Below are 23,627 nucleotides of genomic sequence, written 5' to 3' on the forward strand. Positions count from 1 at the left end.
TTATTCAACAATCCAACTGATAAAGGACTCTAACAAACTTTCCACAAACAACTGGTGTTGGTCAGTTTTCTTCTACTGTTGCCCTATATATAATTGTAAACAGTGTTCCTACTCAAAGTAAGCTCCATAAGGCAGATATTTTCATATTATCTAAATGCTCTATGGCAAGAAAGTGCAAAAATGATAGGGACATGGTACAAGGACACAGGAGCAGATGGACAAGGCTCTCACTGGCCAAATCTGGGATGATCTGAGCCTCAAAATAAATGATGACAGTATCAGATTATAACTCAGAGAATAAAATATGAGCCCATGAATTCATATTGAAATAAATGAATAAACAAATTGGGAGCAAGGGGAAACCATTCCTTAAAGAATTCGAATTAATAAACGTAAAAAAAATGATAGAATTAAGAAATCACCATTTGACAACCATCATAGTTTATAATTATTTCAAGCAAGAATAACCAATGAACTGTAAAACAAGTGGGAGAAAGTATAAGAAAAAACAGGACATTTGTGGGGTATCCTGCAAAATAACTAACCTGAACCTTTCCAAAACATTAATGTCGTAAAAGACAAAAATGATTAGATGACTGCTTCAAGTAAAGAGAGACTAAGAGACTTGATAACTAAATATAATGTCCAATCATAGATCAGATCCTGATTTTAAAAAGTTTTTACTTTTGTTATATAGGACATTTGTAGGGAAACTGGTGAAATATGTTTAGTATTATATAAATGTTATGGATTTTGATAAGTGCACTCTACTTATGTAAAAGAATGTCTCTGCTTTTAGGTAATACACACTGAAATATTTAGATGTAAAGGGACATCATGTCTGCCATTTACTTTCGAATGTTTCAGAAAAATACATAATATGTATATGTGCATATATATATATATCTTATATACAAAGAAAGAATATCACAAAGCAAATGTGGTACAATGTTATCATTTGGGGAAACTAGGTAAACGGTACACAGGAATTTTTTGTAGTATTTTTACCACTTTTCTGTAAGTCTAAAATTATTTTAAAATAAAATTTAAAAAACAAAATGTTATACAGTAAGAAAATAGAATATATTGTATAAAAACAAATACATTAAGTTAAAACTTTACAATTCAATTTCTAACAATTGCTACTCTATCTCTAAAAACCCTATATGATCATTACTCCTCTATACCTTCAGCCACTTTACAAAATAATCTCTTCACATTTAATTGAAATCCAACTTTTCCTAAATGGCACTACCTCCCTCAAAGCCCTCTCAAATAAGGATGTTGATCCTCCATTCCCTCTCCCTTATCTGGAAACCAGAAGAAAAATTTTCTCAGATATTGTCAATTTCAGATCAAGAGCTTCTCAAAGTTCACACCATCAATACAGCCTAGCCTGCTAGACTCTCTCTTACCCTGTTCTTATCAGTAGTATTTACAAGGATTCAAATCATTCCCAGTAAGAAGGATTTACAAGCCAGTATCCCCATCCTCATTATCATCCCCTCAACCTTAAATGCTACTGTAATACAAGACACCTAAACCATCCTAACACTTTAGCTATAAAACAAGAAGTAATGATACCTGTAGTTGAGTCATCCAGTAACTATTTCAGTTCTTTACTCCCCTGACAGACTCCCTGACCTAGTCATCAACTAGAACTGCTCCTTCTCAAAAACATTCATCTTGGTTGAATGCTGCTTCTTCTCAAAAACATTCATCTTATACAGCTTGGTTCCTGATCCCAACTTCCTGCCTTTACCTTCTAGCTCCCTTACTTTCACTCAATCTATTCTTTGCACCCTCCATTCGCTGCCACCTGGTTTCACCTTCTATCCTATGTAGTCTGGACTATAAAATGAAAAAGTTGCATGACACCAACACCCTCAATTCCCTAGTCCTCTTATCCTTGGCCAAGTCTACACCATGAAGACCCAATTTAGGATGAGGCTGTCTACTGCCTTCTGGTGAAGGAAGGAAAACAAATCACATGACTATGTAAACTGGTGCCACTACAAATTTAGTTTCCAATTCCAGCAGGGCCTTCAGAAATAGTCATCACCATGGTAGGTGTTTCAACTCTACCACTCTCCCTTCCTCACTTCCAACCATGGAACCCCCAGTCCAAATCTTTGCTTCCTCCTTCAGAGAAGAAAACAAGCTTTCAAGCAAAAACTCCAACTTCTGTATTCTGCAGTTCTAAACTTAGCAATATGGCACCCATCCTAACTTATGTTCTTTGCTCCCAAATGCCAGACAACTGTACAGAGAAGATCCTGCCTCCCAAAGGATTGATTTTTCTTTAAATCACTTCTCTTTCCTTTTCAACACCACTTCTCTCTACCCACATGTATATTCTATTCACACCATATTTTAAAAAGAAAAAAACCTACCCCAGCTAAAAATATTTTTTCTCCTGCTTTTTGAACTAGTTCTATTTCTCCCTTCTTTCCTTCAGTGACAAACATCCTATAAAGAAAAAAAAAAAAAGATATCTAACTATTCTCATTCTCTGCACTTCTAATTCCTATGTCTTCACCAAGCCATTACTATCTGACTTCACTCAAAATCTCTTGCTAACAACAATTACCTTCTAATTGTTAAATCCAAAAGCCTCTTTTCAGTCTATTTAAATTTTCAATACACTCAACACACTGGACTGTACCTCTAATTACTTTTTGTTTAGCTTCCTCAGAACTGTTCCCTTCTGGTTTTCCTTCTACCTTTGACCATTTGTTCTGCTTCTTTTGTAGCAGCCCTTACTTTCTTCTGCCAACTTTAAAGAGCCTTAGCTAAAACTGAATCCAGAGCTGTGGATATTATCTCTGACTCAATGACCAGACTGAAGCTGTACGGTATGTAACTGGTTTGGTTTAGATTCATTTGGAAGATGTTAAAGGGACTAATCCCGTGTAATATTGTTAAAGTTACTATTACAAGCATTCTTTTGTCATTTTAAAAATTAGCATGATGTACTGTCTTATTTGATTTCCCATCTTTTTAGAATGTCATCTAGTTGCTAAATGAATAAACTAAAAAAGAACATGATTTAATGCCAGGAGATCTAAATTTAAAATATCTATCACCTACTAGCTAGATAACCTTGATTGTGTTATTAATCTCTTTCAGCCTCATTTTCTTCCTGTGATTCATGCACTTTCGTTCATTCAGTCAGTCATCCATCATTCAGCCAACATTTACCAAATGCCTGGTATGTTTCAGGTACAATATTGGGTGCAGGAAATGGGTACAAATCCCATCTTGTCAATGGTAAGAACCAGGCCTGAAACATCAACTTCCTTCACAGAAAGTTTCATTCTTCCCTCAACAAATACAGGGAAGCTAAGAACAGAATCCTCAAGCAAACTAAATACAGTAACATCAATTACTTAGACATGCTGTTGTTGATGATTCATCCAGGAAGCACAGCAAATGCCAAGACACCACTACAGACAACAGTTAAAGGGCTGATCCATCAAATGTTACGTGCCAAAGCAAAACCTCTCAAAAGTTGGCTGTTAAATCTAAACACATAATCTGAATAACTTGAGACTATCAGAAGACAAACACAAATGCATATACCTACTAGCACTCACTCTGTTCCTTTCAATGTTAGCAATCATGTACCCCTATATTGATTCATCATATATTTTTAATAAATCTTATTTTATAGAGATTTAGAGTCACAGTAAAATCCAACATAAGGTACAGAGATTTCCCATATATCTCCTGCCCTGACACATGCAAAGCCTCCCCTCTTATCAACATCTCCCACCAGAGTGGTACATCTGTTACAATTGATAAACCTACACTGACACATCATTATTGCCCAAAGTCCATAGTTTACATTAGAGTTCACTCTTGGTGTTGTTTCTATGGGTTTTGACAAATGTATAACGACATGCATCCACCATTTTAGTATCACACAGAGTAGTCTCCCTGCCCTAAAAATCCTCTGTGCTCCACGTAGTCATCTCTCCCTTCCTGCTAAAGGAAAGTTCTGGCAACCACTGATCTTTTTACTGTCTCCATAGTTTTGCTTTTCTAGGATGTCATACGGTTGGAATTATACAATATAAAGCCTTTTCAGACTGGCTTCTTGCACTTAGTAATTCTGCATTTCTCCATGTCTGTTCATGGCTGGATAGCTTATTTTTTTCTAGTTCTGAATAATATTCCATTTTCTGGATATACCACAGTTTATCCATTCACCTTCTGAAGGACATCTTGGTTGCTTCACAGTTTTGGCAATTATGAATAAAGCTGCTATAAACATACGTGTTCCTGTTTCTGTGTGGACCATAAGCTTGCAACCTTGTTGAGTATTTGTTGGGTAAATACCAAGGAGCACCACTGCTATGGTAAGAGTATGTTTAGTTTTTTAAGAAACCACCAAACTACCTTGCAAAGTAGCTGTACTCTTTTGCAACCCCACCAGCAATAAACAAGAGTTCCTGTTGTTCCACATCCTCACCAGCATTTGCTGTTAGTCTTCTGGATTTGGGCCATTCTAATAGGTGTGTAGTAGAAGTAACATATTTTAACTTACATTTCAAAACGATGTAGACCATCTTTTCATATGCTTACTTGCCATCTGTGTATCTTTTTTGATCAGGTGTCTGTTAAGGCCTTTGGCTCATTTTTTAATAGGGTTGTGTTTCTTATGATTGAGTTTTAAGAGTTCTTTGTATGTTTGGGATAGCAGACCTTTATCAAATATATCTTTTGCAAATATATTCTCCCAGTCTGTGACTTGTCTTTTTATTTTCTTGACAGTATCTTTTGCAGAGCAGAACTTTTAAATTTTAATGAAATCCAGCTTATCAATTCTTTCTTTGTAAAAAGTCATCACAACATCCAACATCATCTAGATTTTTTTCCTGTTATCTTTTAGGAGTTTCATATTTTTGCCTTACACATTTAGATCTGTGGTCCATTTTGAACTAATTTCTTTGTAGGGTGTAACATCTGTTTCTAAGTTCAATTTGTTGCAATGTAAATGCCCAGTTGTCCTAGCACTATTTGTTGAAAAGCCAATGTATTACCTTTGCTCTTTTGTCAAGACCAGTTGACTATAATTATGTGAGTCTATTCCTGGATTCTCCATTCTGTCCCACTGATCTATTTGTCTATTTTCTTGCCAATACTACACTGTCTTGATTACCATAGCTTTATAATAACTCTTGATGTCGGGTGATGTCAGTCCTCCAACTTTGTTCTCCTCTAATATTGAGTTGGCTAGGCTGAATCTTTTGTGTCTCCATGTAAATTTAGAATCTGTGTGTCAATATTCACAAAATAACTTGCTGGGATTTTAGTTGGGATTTCACTGAATCTACAGATCATGTCATGAAGAACTGGCATCTTGACAATATTGAGTCTACCTATTAATGAACATGGACTATCTTTCCATTTCTATTTATTTAGTTCTTTGATTTCTTTCAGCAAAGTTTTGTAGTTTTCCTCATATAGTTCTTGTATGTATTTTGTTAGATTTATACCCAAGTATTTCTTTTTCGGGGGTGCTAATATAAGTGGTATTATGTGTTTTTAGTTTCAAATTCCATTTGTTCATTGACAGTATATACAAAAACAATAGATTTTTGTCCTTGTATCCTGCAATCTTGCTATAATTGTTTATTAGTTCCAGGAGGGTTTTGGGGGGGTTGTTGTTGGTTTTTTGCTTTTTGGTTTTTTTTATCAATTCTTTGATATTTTCATGTCTTCTGCAAACAAAGATAGTTTTATTTCTTCCCAATCTACAGAAATTTTATTTCCTTTCTTGTGCATTAGCATTAGCTAGAACTTGTAGTATGATGTTGAAAAGCAGTGGTAAGAGGGGACACCCTTGCCTTGTTCTTAGAGGGAAAAATTTGAATTCTCACTATCAAGTATGAAGTATGGTGTTTGATATAAGTTTTCAGTAGATGTTCCCTTCTATTCTTAGATTGCTGAGAGTTTTACCATAAACAGATTTTTGATTTTGTCAAATGCTTTTTCTGCATCTATTACATGATGATGTAATTTTTCTTCTTTAGCCTGCTGATGTGAACAATTTTTGAATGTCGAACCAGAATTGCATACCTGGGATAAATTGCACACAGTCACAGTGTATAATTCTTTTTATACATCGTTGGATTCTATTTGCTAATATTTTTTTGAGAAATTTTATATCTATGTCCATAAGAGCTATTGTTTTGCATATTTATATTCTTATAATGTAATATCTTATCTGGTTTTGGTATTAGGGTAATGCTGTCCTCACAGAATAAATTAGGAAGTATTCCCTTTCCTTCAATCTTCTGAAAGAGACTGTAGAGAATTGGAATGATTACTTCCTTAAATAATTGGTAGATGCTATGGTTTGAATGTGTTTCCGAAAGTTCATGTGTTGGAAACATAATCCCCAATGCAACAATGTTGAAAGGTGGGACCTCTAAGGGGTGATTCGGTCACGGATGGATTAATGTTATTATTGTAGGATTGAGCTCCTAATAAAAGGATGAATTCGGCCTCCTTCCACTTGCTCTCTCGCACACTCTTGCCCTTCTGTCTTTTACCATGGGATTATGCAGCACAAACGCCCTCACCAAATGCTGGCACGTTGACATTGAACTTCCCAGCCTCCAGAACTGTGAGAAAAAAAATTCTTATAAATTACTCAGTCTGTGGTATTCTGTTATAGCAGCACAAAACAGACTAAGGCAGCAGAATTTACCAGTGAACCCAACTGAGCCTGGTGATTTCTGTTTTAGAAGGTTCACATTTCTTTATTCCTATATAAATAATACTGATTTTCAAGTTATAATGATCACTACAACACCACATTTTTGAAGGCACTAGTCAATATGAAAACACTGTTAGACTGAGGTTTTAAAAATCTTAACTTGACTGGCATTTTCTACTAAAATTTTACATACTTGAATTTATTACTGTATTTACTTGCAATAGGAACAAAGATGCACAAGAAAAAAATAGGTAAAAACTGTGCTTTTGAAGAAACCAGAGGAAAAAATACTATCCAGAGAAAACCTGAGTAGTTGGTTCTTTGTAGTACTCAAATTCCGTTTATCCATAAACCTATCTCAGCATACATAATAAACATATTTACCAAATAGATGTGGAGAAGGAAAAACCTGGTAATTAAAATTTTTTTTTTTTTTTTTTTGAGACAGAGTCTCGCTTTGTTGTCCAGGCTAGAGTGAGTGCCGTGGCGTCAGCCTAGCTCACAGCAACCTCAAACTCCTGGGCTCAAGCAATCCTGCTGCCTCAGCCTCCCGAGTAGCTGGGACTACAGGCATGCGCCACCATGCCCGGCTAATTTTTTTTTATATATATATATCAGTTGGCCAATTAATTTCTTTCTATTTATAGTAGAGACGGGGTCTCGCTCTTGCTCAGGCTGGTTTTGAACTCCTGACCTTGAGCAATCCGCCCGCCTCGGCCTCCCAAGAGCTAGGATTACAGGCGTGAGCCACCGCGCCCGGCCTAAATTTTGAACTTTATTTTTTTAAAAGATTGAATTTTGCTTTAAAAAGAAATCCTTATTTAACATAACTAAAACACCAATGAATAAAGATTTGAAAGTATTTCTTTATATAGTAATTTTGTTTTTAATTAGGTCAATGAAAAGCACTTTGCAGGAATATATAACATACAGATAAATTCAATAACAACTTGCACAGAGTTCTGAGCCTATCCTCAATCACATACACTGGGCTAAGAATAAGCAGCACACTGGTTAAATTCACAGACTCTTGAACCAAATTTTCCAGACTCAAATCCAGGCCCAACGCTTACCAACTTTGTAACCTGTCTGGGCCTCATTTTGATCAGCTATAAAATGAGAATGACTTAGATGACTTAGATATAGTTTTTGAAGACAAAAATTAATAATTTTAAATATTCAGAATAATGCCTGACACAGTAAAGATACAATATATGTTAGTTTTTAAAAATAAAACAAAACAAAGACACATTACATATATTATATCATCTATTTTAATACCTATAATCTTCTGAGGTGGATATCATCCTCCCTTTTACAGGTAAAGAACAAACTTTAAAGAACAGAATGGACACACCTAATTAGGAGCAGAGTCAGGCTGATTCAAACCCAAGTTTTACTGTCTCTAAATTCAGTCTGTTTCTATTTCAAGATGCTTCCAATAAAAATTCACAGGTAGTAATCTACCCTGCCCTTCTCTCTCTCCACAAATAGATTTTATGAGTATTTGAATACACACACAGGCGCGCGCGCACACACACACACACACACACACACACACACACACACACTCCTCTTTGAATCCATCCATGCACTTCCCCTTCAATGCCACTACCCTAATCCAAGCCACTATTATCCCTTACCTACCACCATAGCTTACTAACAAAATTGCAGACACTGACACTGGAGAAGCCCCCAATGAAAATGCTGGCTCACCAAGAAATGACAAAACACTGAAACCCACAGATCAACAAGTCAAGAACACAGAAAGCTATAGGATATACATCAGCACAGAAAGAACACCAAAATTTAAAGAAAACTTCCAACATGAAAGAAAAATAAAAATAAAGTACTAAGAGGAAAGCTAATTCAGGGAGTAGAAAAAAAATCTCAAAAATCTATAGTTGGCTCAAGTTCTGAGTTCCAGCATGGCAGTAGCTCCCCCTAAAGGTTAATCCTCCCACTGAGAGTAACTCAGGACAAAATAAAACAACAACAAAAAACCAAAAACCCTACAACCACCTGGGCACTCTGAACATTAAAAAAAATAGGGAGGGATGTAGAGGATTGCTAAAACCTGGAGAAGCAACCTGCACCAAATAAGTTTCCCTCTCTCTCCGCAGTTTTGCTCTGAGGTAGAGCCACAAGTTGTGGACAGGAACAGAGGCATAGGCTGCTAAAATCCCAGTAGAAACCCTGCTTTTTCTAGCTAGAGAAGGCATGGAATGGAGCCCAGGCAGGCAACAAAGAGGGTAATTAACCCTCAAGCCATGTATGCGTAGGTCTGATCCAAAACAGATTAGTAAAGGCCTAAGGAATTGAGCTAAGATTTTAACAACTGCACACACAGTATGAGACACTGCTTACAATTTGAGTCTAAGTGAGTTGACTGCCTGCTAAAACAAAAATTATCAACATCCTCCAGAGGACCAAAGCAAAACATTCAGGAGACCCAGGAAAAAATCCAAAATTACTAGAAGTACTGAAAAATACAAATCATTCTTCCAGGGAAAAGGCAATCAGTAGATGCCAACCCCAAGATGACTCAGGTCATAGTTATCATACAAGGATTTTAAAGTAGCTATTATAATTGTGTTCCAAGAAGCAAAGCAAAATTACCTTGAAATCAATCAAAAGAGAATCTCAGCACATAAATAGAAAACATAAAAAAAAAAACAAATAAACATTTTAGAATGGAAAAATAAAATATACAAAATAAAAAATTCACTAGATGGGATAAAAGGCACAATGAAGGTAAGAGGAAAGAGTGAACTTAAGTTTAATGATAGAATTTATCCATTATAAAGAACAGAAAAGACTAAAAATAATTAAAAATAACAGAGCCACGGTTATTTTATACCCTTAAAATAGATAACAAAAAAAGGGTTTTTTTAAATTAAAAAAATATGAAATGTGAAACTATAAGAAAATGAGAGAGACTGGGGCAGGAAAAAAACTTGAAGAAACAGGCCAGGCACGGTGGCACACACCTCTAATCCTAGCACTCTGGGAGGCCGAGGCAGGAGGATCGTTTGAGCTCAGGAGTTCGAGACCAGCCTGAGCAAGAGCGAGACTCCATCTCTACTAAAAAATAGAAAGAAATGAATTGGCCAACTAAAAATATATAGAAAAAATTAGCTGGGCATGGTGATACATGCCTGTAGTCCCACCTACTCAGGAGCCTGAGGCAGGAGGATCACTTTAGCCCAGGAGTTTGAGGCTGCTGTGAGATAGGCTGATGCCAAGGCACTCTAGCCCGGCAACACAGTGAGATTCTGTCTCAAAAAAAAAAAAAAAAAAAAAAAGAGTGAAAAGTAAAACAAACAAACAAAAAAGACAAATATTTAAATAGAAAACAGAAAACAATATAATGGTAGACCTAAACTAACCATATCAATAAATATATTAAATGCAAACACTCCGATGAAAAGGCAGAAGCTGTTAAAAGCAAAACCCAACTATGTGCTACCAACAAAAGACACACTTAAAGGACTTAGATAAAATAAACAGATAGAAAAAGGTATGTCATGCAAAAATATATAATAAAAGGGCTGGAATAGCTATTTTAATATTATATAAAACAGAACTGAAGACAAAGATAACTACCAGAAATAAGGTGGGACATTTCATAATAATAGAACTCAAAATAAGGAAAGCAAGAAACTGAGGTGATTAAAGGAGGATACTTCCATAAACACAGGACATTTAAAAACTTCTTACTCAGCAAAAATCAGCAGAATATGAAAGCAAAATTCTGTAAAGATATGAAAGGTCAGAACAATACTATGAACTAACTTGATCTGACAGTTATAGAACACTATATCCAACACCTGAAGAATACAGTCTTTTCGAGTATAAACAGTATATCACCAAGATAGATATTCAGGCCATAAAATAAGTCTCAATAAATTTAAAAGGAATGAAATCATACTGAGTGTGTTCCCCTCCACAGAAAAATTGAATTAGAAAATAAGATATCTAAGAAAGTATCAAATAAGTAGAAATTAGACATAAAAAGCAAAGTAAACCATAAAAGGAGGAAAATAGTAAATAAGTAAGGTAAGAAGAAAAAAATTAACAATAGGTATACAGGCAACTAAAGAAAAAAATTAGGTAACTTCATGAAATATTTAAAAAGTTATACACGATATTCAATATTTTCGGTCATAAAATGTGAATGAACCTAATCGCTGATTTAAGCAAAAATTAGGTGGTTTTATACATTTAATCCTTATAATAATTCTGAGACAGGTACCCATACTATCTTTACTTACAAATGAAACTACAGCATGGAGCAGTTGGCCTAAGCGCACACTATGCTTGTAATGAATCAAGATTTGAACCCAAGATGTGGGACTACAAAGATCATGACCTGGGTAGGGAAAGCAAGGACATGTAAGAAAGCAAAGTAAAATTAATAAATAAACAAGTAGCTGAATCTGCATAGTTAAAAATATGGAGGTAATGGCCGGGCGCGGTGGCTCAAGCCTGTAATCCTAGCACTCTGGGAGGCCGAGGCGGGCGGATTGCTCGAGGTCAGGAGTTCAAAACCAGCCTGAGCAAGAGCAAGACCCCGTCTCTACTATAAATAGAAAGAAATTAATTGGCCAACTAATATATATATATAAAATTAGCCGGGCGTGGTGGCGCATGCCTGTAGTCCCAGCTACTCAGGAGGCTGAGGCAGCAGGATTGCTTGAGCCCAGGAGTTTGAGGTTGCTGTGAGCTAGGCTGACGCCACGGCACTCACTCTAGCCTGTGCAACAAAGCGAGACTCTGTCTCAAAAAAAAAAAAATATGGAGGTAAACAAAGCAGCTGAAATAAAGGTCTTTTTCTGGTTTGTTTTTGTTTTTCTTTTTATTTTGAGCAAAAAGACTTGGACATCAAAGGGTGGAAAAGGAGCCTACCATTTCTCATGATTGGTCTTTTAGCACTCAGACTTTTAAAACTATATATGTGTACTATTTGATTCTTTAAAATATGATTTTTTAAAATATGATGTATTTGACTGCAAGCTGAATCCAGCCCAATGAAAGATTACAGGGTAGTTGAGTCCTACATAATCAGCTGGATTCACTTAGTAGCTAGAGGACTACCAGATTCTTATGCTATACCATCCATGCTCCCTAGCTTCACCACGGGAGTCGAGAATTCTGCCACTGACCCACCAATGCTAAACCACCAATGCACTTCCTTAACCTGGTCTCACCATGAATAAAAGAAACTTAGCTATAATGAAAGTTTTATTTCCCAGAATCTTTGATGTATTTTAACTCAGTTGATATGCTTACAGTAATAAAATAAAATTTGTCTTCCAGATTTGTTGCATAACCTTGAACAGCACCTCTAACAGATAGTCTTCCACAAAATGACAATGTAGAAGAAAATGATCACTAAGGACTCCCCTACTTCCACAACATCTGAAAATTAGTTTTCTCCTTTCCATTGGTAGACCAAATAACCTAACCATGGTTACCATCTTGCTAATGTAAGCCACTAGCCAGAAGAGGAATTAGGCAAAAACACCACAATTCATCTAAACTGAGTCATCAGCACTATAGCAAAGTATATGCCCTAATTATGGACAACATGAACATCGTATATGCTCTGTAATACATTATTACTTTTACAGCATAGAATTCTATAAAACTATATATTAATTTATGAATATAAGATAGTATCCCAGTATTCCCATGGAATCATTCACAAAAGGTATTCATTTATTTCTTCAGTAAGTATTTATTTTGGACCTATAAAAGGTCCAGAACAATGATAGATACTGTTATAAACAAGACAGATCTAAGCCCTCCTTCCCACTGAGTTTACAATCTAGTGAGGAAATATAGACCATGAAAAATGAGGGCTATGACAGTGATAAGTGCACAGTGTGAAAAAAAAAACACACATAATTTGAAAGTGAAGAGTGGGAAATGGAAGTGGGGAGGCAAAAGGGAAGGGAAGATCTGAATACAGAATAGAAATCAGTACTGGAGGAAGGAGGGAGAAAAAGGGGATATGTTCAAAAGCTAGGAAGCAAGAGATAGCATGGTATGAGGTGGTGGTTGAGACCAGCAGGGCAAGAGAACAAGAGTATCATATAGTTCAAACCATGGCTGAGGGGTGCAATGCAATAACACGTTAGGCAACGATGAGGGAGGTAAGCAGGTGCTCCTGTTGTTCTCTAAAGGTTACAAACCAAAACTTAAAAGGTTCGCAAGTGTTACCTCAAAACCCTTCCTTTTCTGGGGAAATCATGCAAAAGGTCATCTGATATAGGTGAAAGCTCTCCCGAAGTGAGAGCAAATAGACAAATGTTCTATAAAAGCTGTCATTATTGATTTCTTCAGTCCATCATTTAACAGCTATATGTCCTAAGATTCTCAAAACTAGTAAAGAGGTTAACATTATCGTATTAAAAGATTCTTATACATAATAAACTCCAGTTTATTTCCTTATTCTCAAAGCCTCTGTCCAAACAGTGCAATTTCTTTACATTATGAGTAATTCTGGAGAAACATCATAGACAAAGTAAACCACAGCACATTCCTGAACTTTTAAAATATTAAATTGTTCATGTTCAAACAAATCTTAAAAGTAAGCAAGTCAAACCTTGAAATAATCTGATAGTAAATCTTAAACTACTGCATTTCCCAACTTGCATTTGGCATGTCTTTAACAAGAATTTTATCCACACCTTAATTCTAGCTAAGTGATCAAACTTCTGAAAGATACCATAACAATATGTCCTGCAAACACAGACATATGATGATTTACAATCACATGGTAGAGGTAGAATAGTCTTAATTACAATGATCTTGTCAGTAAATTTACATTCAATATAAGTCAACAGAATTATTCCATACCATTTCATAGCCACTTAAACTCGAGTCAAGCCTACACATAGAGAAAGTGGATATAAAATTCTAAAATAATATACTATCAACATACATACAATTGGACAATGTTTTAGAATGTAGGTCAGACATTAAAGAAAGAATGAAAGAAAATAGTTGACAAGTGAGCAATATAAAACAGATGAGGAAAATCAACGCAGTACCCACAACTCCACAGTTAATGAAGGCACTGAGCAAGGCCACTACATTACGGCTTCATGGGTTGCTTACTGAACAACTCTAGGGGACACCAGTCAGAGAGAGAGCAAAAGAGACAGGGAGACTGAGCAACAGATGTTAAGCTGGAAGGGAACGCGAAAAACCACCACCACTTTAAGGAGCCCAAGTCTAAGCAACAATGATGAAACAAATATAAAAGAAAGAATAAAATAACATAGGCAAGGTCTTGAGCACTGGTCTTGAGCTAGCACCATTTGTTCATTCATTCTTATCAAATACTTGTTGAGAGCCTACCATATACCAGGTACAGAAAGATATAGCAATGAACAAAAGAGACAAAAATCTCTCTACCCTCATGAGCCTTATGTTCAGGAAGAAAGGAGGTATGAAATTAATAAGCTAAATATTTGTAATATAAGATGGTGATAAGTACTTTGGATAAAAACTGAAACAGGGAATGAGGATAGGGAGTACCATGAAGGAGGTATAGTGATCTTAAACAGGGTAGTCAAGAATGGCATTGATGAGGTGACCACTCAAACAGAATGAAGATTCCACTAGACTTGAGAAATGTTTCTTTGCCATTATCACAGGGAGTTTTATACTCTATTCCACTACCCACTCATCTCCACCCCAATTCTAGTGACAGATTGTGCCTGCCTGATTACCAGGTACATGTAAGGGATGCAAAACAACCTTACCACATTGCTAAGGATTCATTTAAAGACAAGGGGTGAAATAAAAAATTAATTTCTCAGAAGCATCCTCAGCAGGCCCAAGCTTCAGGACTACATAAGGTACATTCCTATCGCATCACATCAAGGTGGGCAAACTGCAGCCAGCAGGCCAAATCCAACCCACTGTCTGTTTTCCCAAGTCAAGTTTTATTAGAACACAGATACATTCATGTTTTCATATTTGGTATGGATACCGCTGTGCTACAAAGGCAGGCTTCAGTAGTTGAGACAGAGACCACATTGACTGCAAAGCCTAAAATATTTACTATCTTATCTTTGATAGATAAAAGTTCAGTAACCCCTGGTCTACATCATCACCATAACCACCACCACACCTGCAGTGACACTGTTTTCAGGGACATCTTTATGAGCATATTGATCACTGTAGTCACACAGGACCCCACTCAGGAGGACCCCATGACAGGGGTTTAATACTGTGTGGTCACTGCCTTGAAATTTTATCTTTGAAAATGAGTTTTATAAATGAACTTCAACAGAACTCCAGTGAAGCATGTGTGAGGGACTTAGAACAGCTCACAAGCAGTCTGCCTCTGCAGGAAGGGTTTTCAGTCAGTTGAACCCCCTGGCTCAGCTCAACCTCTCATTCTTACCCTGTGACTGGGGGCAAGGCAAGGCGATGGCCATCCCTATCCCAGACTAGCATCATCACAGCACATTCAGTGGGCAAACCAGAAGGGCTTCTTTCCTATTGCTGATCCAGGTGATGAGCATGGCCTGGCATGGAGACTGCAATCCCCTGGGGGTCTGCAGACCTGGAGAAAGGGGGTCCTGTAGAAAAAGGAGATTGACTTCCCACCCCTGGTCCCCCCATATTTTTATTTGGCATTGGGTCTTACAAATTATGTAGCAAGACCTGACTGCTTTCAGGAAACAAAAATTATAAACTGGAGTTATAAATGAGAGTTCTAGTCTTCTATCAAATCCAGCATACAATTTATTTCCATGCTTTGTTCCATTCCACTCTAAGCCATCCCTTTCACCCAGCTGGAGTCACACAGCTTTCCTTCTATGTCTTAAATGAACAGACTCCTTTCCACTATGGGCCATTATCTCACCTGTAATATTCATCAACTAGAACTAGATCTTTACTTTTCAATCAAATCTCATGCTGACTGTCATACTCTCATAGAGGATGGAATTCCCTGACTAACCTGATCCCTATCTACCACTGATTGACTGATGTGCTGTATCATTGCAAAGATGGCCACCATCAATTACTTCCCTCCATGTATGCTCATGTGCCCCCTCCTCCTCTTCCTCCCCTTCCCCTGCATTGAGAAATGGAGTTTATTTCCTCTCCCTTTAAATCTGGGCTGGCCTTATGACTGTTCTGACCAATAGGATGCAGCAGAAATGACATTCTGAACTTCTACGCCCTGGTCTAAAGAATGGCAGCTTCCTCTTCCATCCATGCTATGAGAAGCCAAGGTTACATTCAGAGGGGACACAGAAGAGACCCGAGATGCTCCAGTCAACAGTCCCAGCTGAGCTCCCAGAAAAGAGTCAACATCAACTGCCAGCCAAGTGAGTGAGCCATCTTGGAAGTTCCAACCCAATTGGGCCCCAGAATGGCTGTGGCCCCAGCTAGCATCACATGGAGTAGAAGAACTACTCTGCTGCTCACAGTCAACCCAAGGAAACTTGAAAGATAATAAAATGCTTGCGTTTGGAGTAGTTTGTTACACTGCATTATAAACACCCAGGTCTGAATTCCAGCTCCATCACAGCTGGGCCTATTTAACTTCTTTGTGTTTCATGTTTCTCATCTGCAAAATGAGAATAATGACATTATCCTTTATACTTCAAAAAGGTATCCTAAGGATTAACCCTTTGCACTCAGATGTCGAGTGTGGATAATGTCGAGTGGATAATGAGAAAAAAGCAAGCGAGTGCAAAGGGTTAAATGTGCTAATATGTATATAGCACTTAGCATAGTTCTCAGCATTACTGACATAATGTAAGTAATTACTGTTTTGTTATTGCCATTTCACTACTGAAAAAATTTATTATTTATTCCATTAACCTGCTTTGTTTTCTTCAAAGCACTTACTACTACCTGAAATGATGCTCCCCATGTTGTATCTCACCAATCTTGGTAATATATGACACTGTACAACTATGGAAGGCTTTTTCAAGGAATGTGCATACTTACAACAGGAATTTTAAACTTCAAAAATTCAGTAAGCCCATTAGAATGATTAAAATTAAAAAGACTGACAACATAATTTTACCAAGGTTATGGAACAACCAAAACTTTCACACATTGATGGTAGAAGTGTAAAATGGTAGAACTACTTTGGAAAAAAGTCTGATAGTTCTCTATAAAATTAAACATACACCTACTCTTTTACTCAGTAATTCCACTTAAGAAAAATATAAACATATGTCCACAAAAAGATCTGCACAAGAATATTCATAACAACTTTATTAATAATAGCCAAAAACTGGAAACAATTCAAATATCCAGCAACAGAGCAATGGATACACTATAATATATTCATACAATTTATATGCTGAAAAATTATTCCACAAAAAAAGGGCTACTGATATACACAATAACATAGATCAACCTAAAAAACTTCACACTGAATGAAAGCACTTTATAGACTATAGCTATATGATTCTAGAATTGGCAAAACAAGCTAATTATAAGTGAAAAAGTCAGAATAGTCACCTGTGGGGTAGAAACTCATAAGGATAATAAAGGAACTTTCTAGGGTAATAGTAACATTCTGTACTGGGCCAGTAAAATTGATCTATAAAGGGCAATGGTAGGCTGAAAGTCTGTGTCTACCCAAAATTCATATGTTGAAACCCTAATCCCCAAAGTGATGATATTTAAAGGTGGAGCCCATTGGAGGTACTAGGCTTAGATAAGGTCTTGAGGGTAGAGTCTCCATGAGAGCAGTAGCATCTCATAAGAGGAAGAATTCTCTCTCCACCTTGTTAGGACACATTCTGGCCATCTATAAGCCAGGAAGAGAGCTCTCTCTGAAGAACCAAATTGGTCTGCATCTTGATATTGAATTTACCAGGCTTGAAATCTGAAAAATAAATTTCTGTTAAGCCACTCAGTCTATGGTACTTTGTTATAGCAGTCCAAGCTCAATAAAACAGGCAGAATAGTAAATATTTCAGGCTCTGCAGACTCTGTCTCAAATATAGTTATGTATAGATTAATGATGGGGATGCATTCTAAGAAATGCTTTGTTAGGTGATTTCATCATTGTGCAAACTTCATAGATTATACTTAACACAAACCTAGATGGTATATCTAAGCTATCTGGTATAGCCAATAGGCTACAAACTTGCACAGCATGTACTCGATACTGTAGGCAATTGTAACACAATGGTTTTTATGTATCTAAACATAGATAATCTTATGGGACCACTGTCATATATACAGCCCCTTATTGTTATGACATCCCTCCTTGAATGAAATATTGCACCATTAGGCAGCACATGACTATACTCAACTCTGCCTTTGTAAATGAATAGGTATGGCTGTGATTCAATAAAATTTTATATACAGAAAATAAAAAAATAAAATGGATTGACAGATTTACAACAGTAAAAAAATAACAAACTGTTAACAACTATAGACCCTACAATTTATAGGGTGGTTAACTGTACAATTCTTTCAACTTTTCTATATATTTGAAAATTATAATATTAAATCTTATTACATGTTAGAGGCAGACTCAATAAGAGGCCACTGAAGGTTTCTGAGCCAAAAGACAAAACAGAACTTACACAAGTTGAATATTTCTTATCCAAAGGCTTGGAATCAGAAGTGTTTTAAATTTGAGATTTACTCAGATTTTAGAATATCTGCGTATACATAATGAGATATTTTGGGAATAGCATCCAAGTCTAAACACAAAATTCATTTATATACATTTTATACATATAGCCTGAAGATAATTTGATATATTTTTAATAACTTTGTACATGAAACAAAGTTTGTGTTGGTTGAGTACTTACATGTTAAGTACTTACTTGTGGCATCATGTGACACTCAAGAAGTTTCAGATTTGAGGGCATCCTGGATTTCAGATTAGGGATACTCAACTTGTATTCCACAAATATGACCCATGTAGTGCAAATGATACAATGAAGGATGGTCGGGTGAAGGAAGGAAGTAGTAAGTAGACTAGTATAATATTCCATGCCATGGAAAGTATGAATATTTTAAGGAGTATGGATTAAGTACAAAAAGAATTCTCTAAGAGAAGAAAAGCCAGAGAAGTCAAGAGAAGCAGAAAGCTTCTTAGTATCAGGAATAAGGAAGGAGTTTCAAGGAGTTCCAAGGATTTCTATATTTACATAATAGAAATCAAGCAATATGAGAACTGAAAAATATTTATTAGCTTATGCAATTGAGTAACCATTATGCAAAAGAGGTATGGTAAGACTATAAACCAGATACAGTATACTGACAAATTCAAAAGAAACAAGATCAAAGCAACCAGGCTGGCCAAGAAAAGAAGGTGATAACTGGAGAGCAACATAAGGTAAAAAGGATGGCATGCTTCTTTAAAAGTGGAAAATAGAACAACTACCCCTAAAAATCACCATATGTTATCTCATCGAGAACATGTACTACTGGGTGAGGCAGTCGGCCACAGGCCTGAAAGTCCCTGCATATTCTTGCTGAGTGTGCCAGTTTGCAAAGCTTTCCATTTCCTGATACTGAGCTGTTTCTTGTGTAATAATAAGTTACATAGGCAACAAACAAGGTCAAGGCAACAGCAGGTGCCATCTCAGGGAGATATGAACTAGCTTGTTTATTGTTTGCTACAATATTTGCTGCTTGCTTTAAAAAAATTTTTTTAAAAAAGACACAAACTCACACTGCATGTGTTCACATGGACACCCAGCACACTGACAGGACTTGGTAGCAATGAAAACCTAAGCAAACATGCTGATGTTCATGCTGCTTGCTGTCCCATGAGTGATAATGTTATTTGTCTCCGACCTGGGGGTCTCCTGTTTTCTGCCAGCAACCATGAAACATTAACAAACTTATTAGCTTATAAAAAGAGTATTTATTTATCATGCACCAATCTCTATATGTTTTATTTATATAACATTATTTAATTCTCATAATCCTAATGAGGTTAAGTACTAACATAAGGAAACTGAGGCTTCAAGATGTGAAGTAACTAAGCCAAGATCAAACAAACTGCTAACACTACGACCTAAATAAAAGCCTACATAACTTTAAAACCTGTGGTTTTTTACCCACTAATAGTTAAGCCTCCTTTCCAGCTTATTTATCAAAGGCAACTCTAATTCTCCAAATATAAAAGCAAAGTACCTACAGTTTCACAGAATGAATGCTTCAAATTATGTTCTATGGAAAACTAATAGTTTGAAAATGTTAATATCTTAAAATTTTAAAAACAAAGAGCAAAACAAACAAAAAAACCTGTGGTCAAAAATTAGGAAAAGCTAGGTTAAACACATCCAAACTATTCTTTACTGTAGAATTGTTCTTGGTTTTAATATGTCATTAAAGTATGTTTCAATATGTTAAGATATGTTAAATCTTCCAAGAACACTTATCATCATTCTGGAATATAATTTGGGAAACTACTGCTACAATCAACACTGCCAATTTAACTTGTACACAGAATACCTTTTAAGTCTTAGTAGGCAGCTTGGTACAGGTACATTATCCTTTAAAATAGAGAACATCAAAGTTAGAATGTGGTCTAACAGCTGCAAGCCAAGACTACTACTCCATAGTTTGGCCACATCGCTCATTTCCTATCAAACAAAACTGAATTTCCCATAACACAATGAAATTATCTATCATATCTGCCTTTTTCTGAAATTAGAAGGGTAACAATCACGACTTTCGGTAGTTCTGCATTGTTATCCACTGCTTTACTTAACAAAATTTGGGCCCTTTTAACAACAGTAAAAAAGAAGAGACCACAGAAAAAGCAGTTTCTAGATAAAGCTCGTGCATTGCTTAGTGGTAGTAAGGCATTCTGATAGTCCTAGGCATCACTACTAACCAGTTATGAAGAACTGTATTTTAACTCTTTAAATAAGTGATAAATTAACATCATGTATCACACGAACCCCAAGTATACTTACCTATCTCCTGACTTAGTCATCTCTTAACAGTCAACAACTGAAGTTGTTTATTACTCCAGTTTATTCATTCCAGTTTCCCCAAAAACTGAACTAAAGGCAACCACAAAATAGTTGTGTTCAACATATGAACACAGATTGATCCCTAGCTTAAAAAGTCTACTGGAAATGTCACTTTAGCTGCTTCTCTGGCATATACCTAGATATAGTTACTAATCAGGCCATTCTCAACAAAACCAAGAGTTATGCTGTACAGATGAAATCACTGTGTTAATTACACAGTAAAAGAAATTAGAATCCAAATTTAAATTGTACTAAGATTCTCTAATGCTTTGCCTTACAAGAAAAACAATCTGTTGTCCTACCTACTTACAGTTGTATCCTGTAAAAGGACTGGTATGTCGTATCTTTAGGACTGATTTTTGCCCTCTACTCTCAAGGAATACCTCCACCCATTCAAAGTCTATGTAGGACACATCTTCAGTTTGAAAAAAGAGCAATAAAATATGTCCACTTATTTTGAAAAGAATCATAGAGAAAAAAAAATATTTGAAAACCGAGAGCAAATTTCAAAATTTCGGTAGCAGGAATTTTAAAAAATAAGTCTCAAGTAGTCATAACTATTGAAAACAAATGTGACAATATAAAATATTATTTTAAGGCACAGCTACATCAGTTAAAAATATTTTGAATAATGATGTATATAAGAACATAGTGGATTCTGATAAGCTAAACATCCAAAGGGAAAGAATTCACATCACCTTATTCGTTAAGAGAAACACATAGAAATAGGAAAGATTAGAAAAATGAAACAAGCTCCACTGCTAATATTATTCAATATTTATTTACTGCATTTTATTTTTACTAACATTTACAAAAATAAGAATGCCTTAAAAAAAAAAAATCAAACCACCAAAAGGGTGATAAATTGAAAAACGCTTTCCAGACTGGAAGCAACAACACTTTCCAAGCAATTCTGGAAAAAAAATGATACAATTTCAGAGGATTCAGAATATGGATCATTTAGAGGTTTCACAGGATATAAATCAGTTGAAAATGGAAGCATTGCGAGTTTTTATCTTAGAAAAATGCAAAATTACATACATGGGGACCTCATCTTACAGTGTCCTTCGTATTTGTCAGAATATACTTATTAATAGAAATTCCTCGTTCATAACTAAGTGTTACATCTGCAAATACATTTGAAAGGTGAAATCTGGGATTAACATACCTAAATTTGTAAAATTTTACAAACCATAAACTGCACCACTAGCACTACATATTAATGCTTTTCTCCTCTCCCTTGGTAAACAGACTTAACAAAAACACCATCAGAAAGTTTACAGAATAACATGCTACCTAGCTGCAAGAGAATAGTCTACTATTGCTGAGTCCACTTTTAAATAGGGTTTACAATAGGAATCTCCAATGACACCACCAGCATACACAAAGGAAAAAATATATCAGAAAAATTGACACTGAAAATACAGAGAAATACATGTCACTCATTTCAACTTACAGTTACCAAGGTTTATATGGTTAAAACCATGTAGTTAATGAAAAATAATTTTTCGAACAAGATTAGAATTTTTTCTAATAAAACTTCCTGTTTCCCCTCCCGCCAAAAAAGAAAAAAAAGTGAGGATGAAGGGGGAAAAAAAGAATACAATCACTTTTAATACTAACACAATGGAAAAGGACAAAAATGACAAGGTTAACTAAAGCAGACAGACAAGATAAGCATTACGGATATTCGTTCTCTTCAGTTCTACAATTCCTAACCCACATTTTCCCCCAAATAAATCCACATCCCACCCCACGTAGGGCTTACACCTCCTCCTCCCACCCACCGGCCCACCCACCCCATTTATGACGGCGATCACCTTCCAGGCAGGTGTGTGAACTCAGCCCCATTTCCAGTAGACAATCGACTAGAATGTCTCAGGAGTGACTGGGTCAGGAAATAAGAAAATGATAAAAGTGAGAAATACAGACATAAGTTTTAAGGTGTGCCGGGGGAGGGTGTCTTATACGGGGCTTCAGGAGCTTGGAGACCTGGGGCGGGAGAGAAGGGTCTCGAAGAAGTCACAGACGGAGGTCCACAGGAGAGGTGTGGGTGAAGCACCTCCAAACAACAACAACAATGATAATAATACACGTCTCCCCCACGAATAACCCGAGGAAAGGGACCCCCGGGGCCACGGCGGGAGGCAGACCCGGGTTCCGGGAGGCACAGGAGGCCGGGAACTCACCACCTGGTAGCGGCCAGTCCCGGGCTGGTGATGATCCATCCTGTCCGGCTCGGGATCCGGCTTCCGAGCGAGCGAGTCTCCTCGGCGCGCAGCTCCCTCGGCTACTCTCGTCAACGACGTCGCCGCCGCAGCGCCCCTTCCGCCTCGGGTTCTGCCGCCGCAGTGGCCCGGCGGGGCCGCTTCACTTCCTGTGGCTCCCGCAGCAGCCGCGAAGAGCTCCGCGTCCGCCGCGGCTCGGTGGAGCAGCTCCGGGGCGCCGCGCGCGCTACTGAGCATGCTCGGGGTGGCCGCGCATACTCGGTGGCTCCGCCGGCGGCCCATCGGCGCCGCGGGTGGGAGGGGGTCGCTGGGTGGGAGGAGAGGGGAAAGTAAAGCAAGTCCGGGGGAGCCCGGGTGTCAACTTGTAGGGAGCGGACGGTGGCAGAAGGAGCCGGGGAGGAGGAGTGGTAGTGACCGTGCTTGGATTGGTCTCTGGCGTGTGCACCGGTTTGGGGCAGGCACAAGCGAGTGCACAGTCACACCACTGGGACACGGATGCTGAGGAGGGAGGGGACGCACTTCCTAGGCCACCTGAGGGCAGGTCGCCTGTTCACCCAACGCTTGCTTCCTCTTATTACTCACCCAGCTTAGGACATGGCAAGGAGATTCCTTTCTAGGACATTCCTGGGAAGCTCATTCAAAATCATTAATGAGGTAAGGGATTTTTGAAAG

General features: G+C 37.1%; 1 protein-coding gene across 2 annotated transcripts in view; it reads right to left on the bottom strand.

Annotated features, from left to right (window-relative positions):
- Positions 1–23,252, bottom strand: part of NDFIP2 (Nedd4 family interacting protein 2) — a 63,036-nt gene extending 39,784 nt beyond the window's left edge. The window contains exon 1 of one of the 2 annotated variants that reach the window (XM_020290295.2): positions 22,920–23,252. In XM_020290295.2, coding sequence (XP_020145884.1) covers positions 22,920–23,237 — 318 coding nt within the window. In that variant the 5' untranslated portion in view covers positions 23,238–23,252. Of the gene's footprint in view, positions 1–22,916 lie in introns of both variants that reach the window. The other variant, XM_020290294.2, reaches the window with a different exon arrangement.
- Between the last annotated feature and the right edge of the window lie 375 nt (positions 23,253–23,627).

This window comes from Microcebus murinus, chromosome 13, assembly GCF_040939455.1.
Source record: "Microcebus murinus isolate Inina chromosome 13, M.murinus_Inina_mat1.0, whole genome shotgun sequence".
NCBI lineage: Eukaryota > Metazoa > Chordata > Mammalia > Primates > Cheirogaleidae > Microcebus > Microcebus murinus.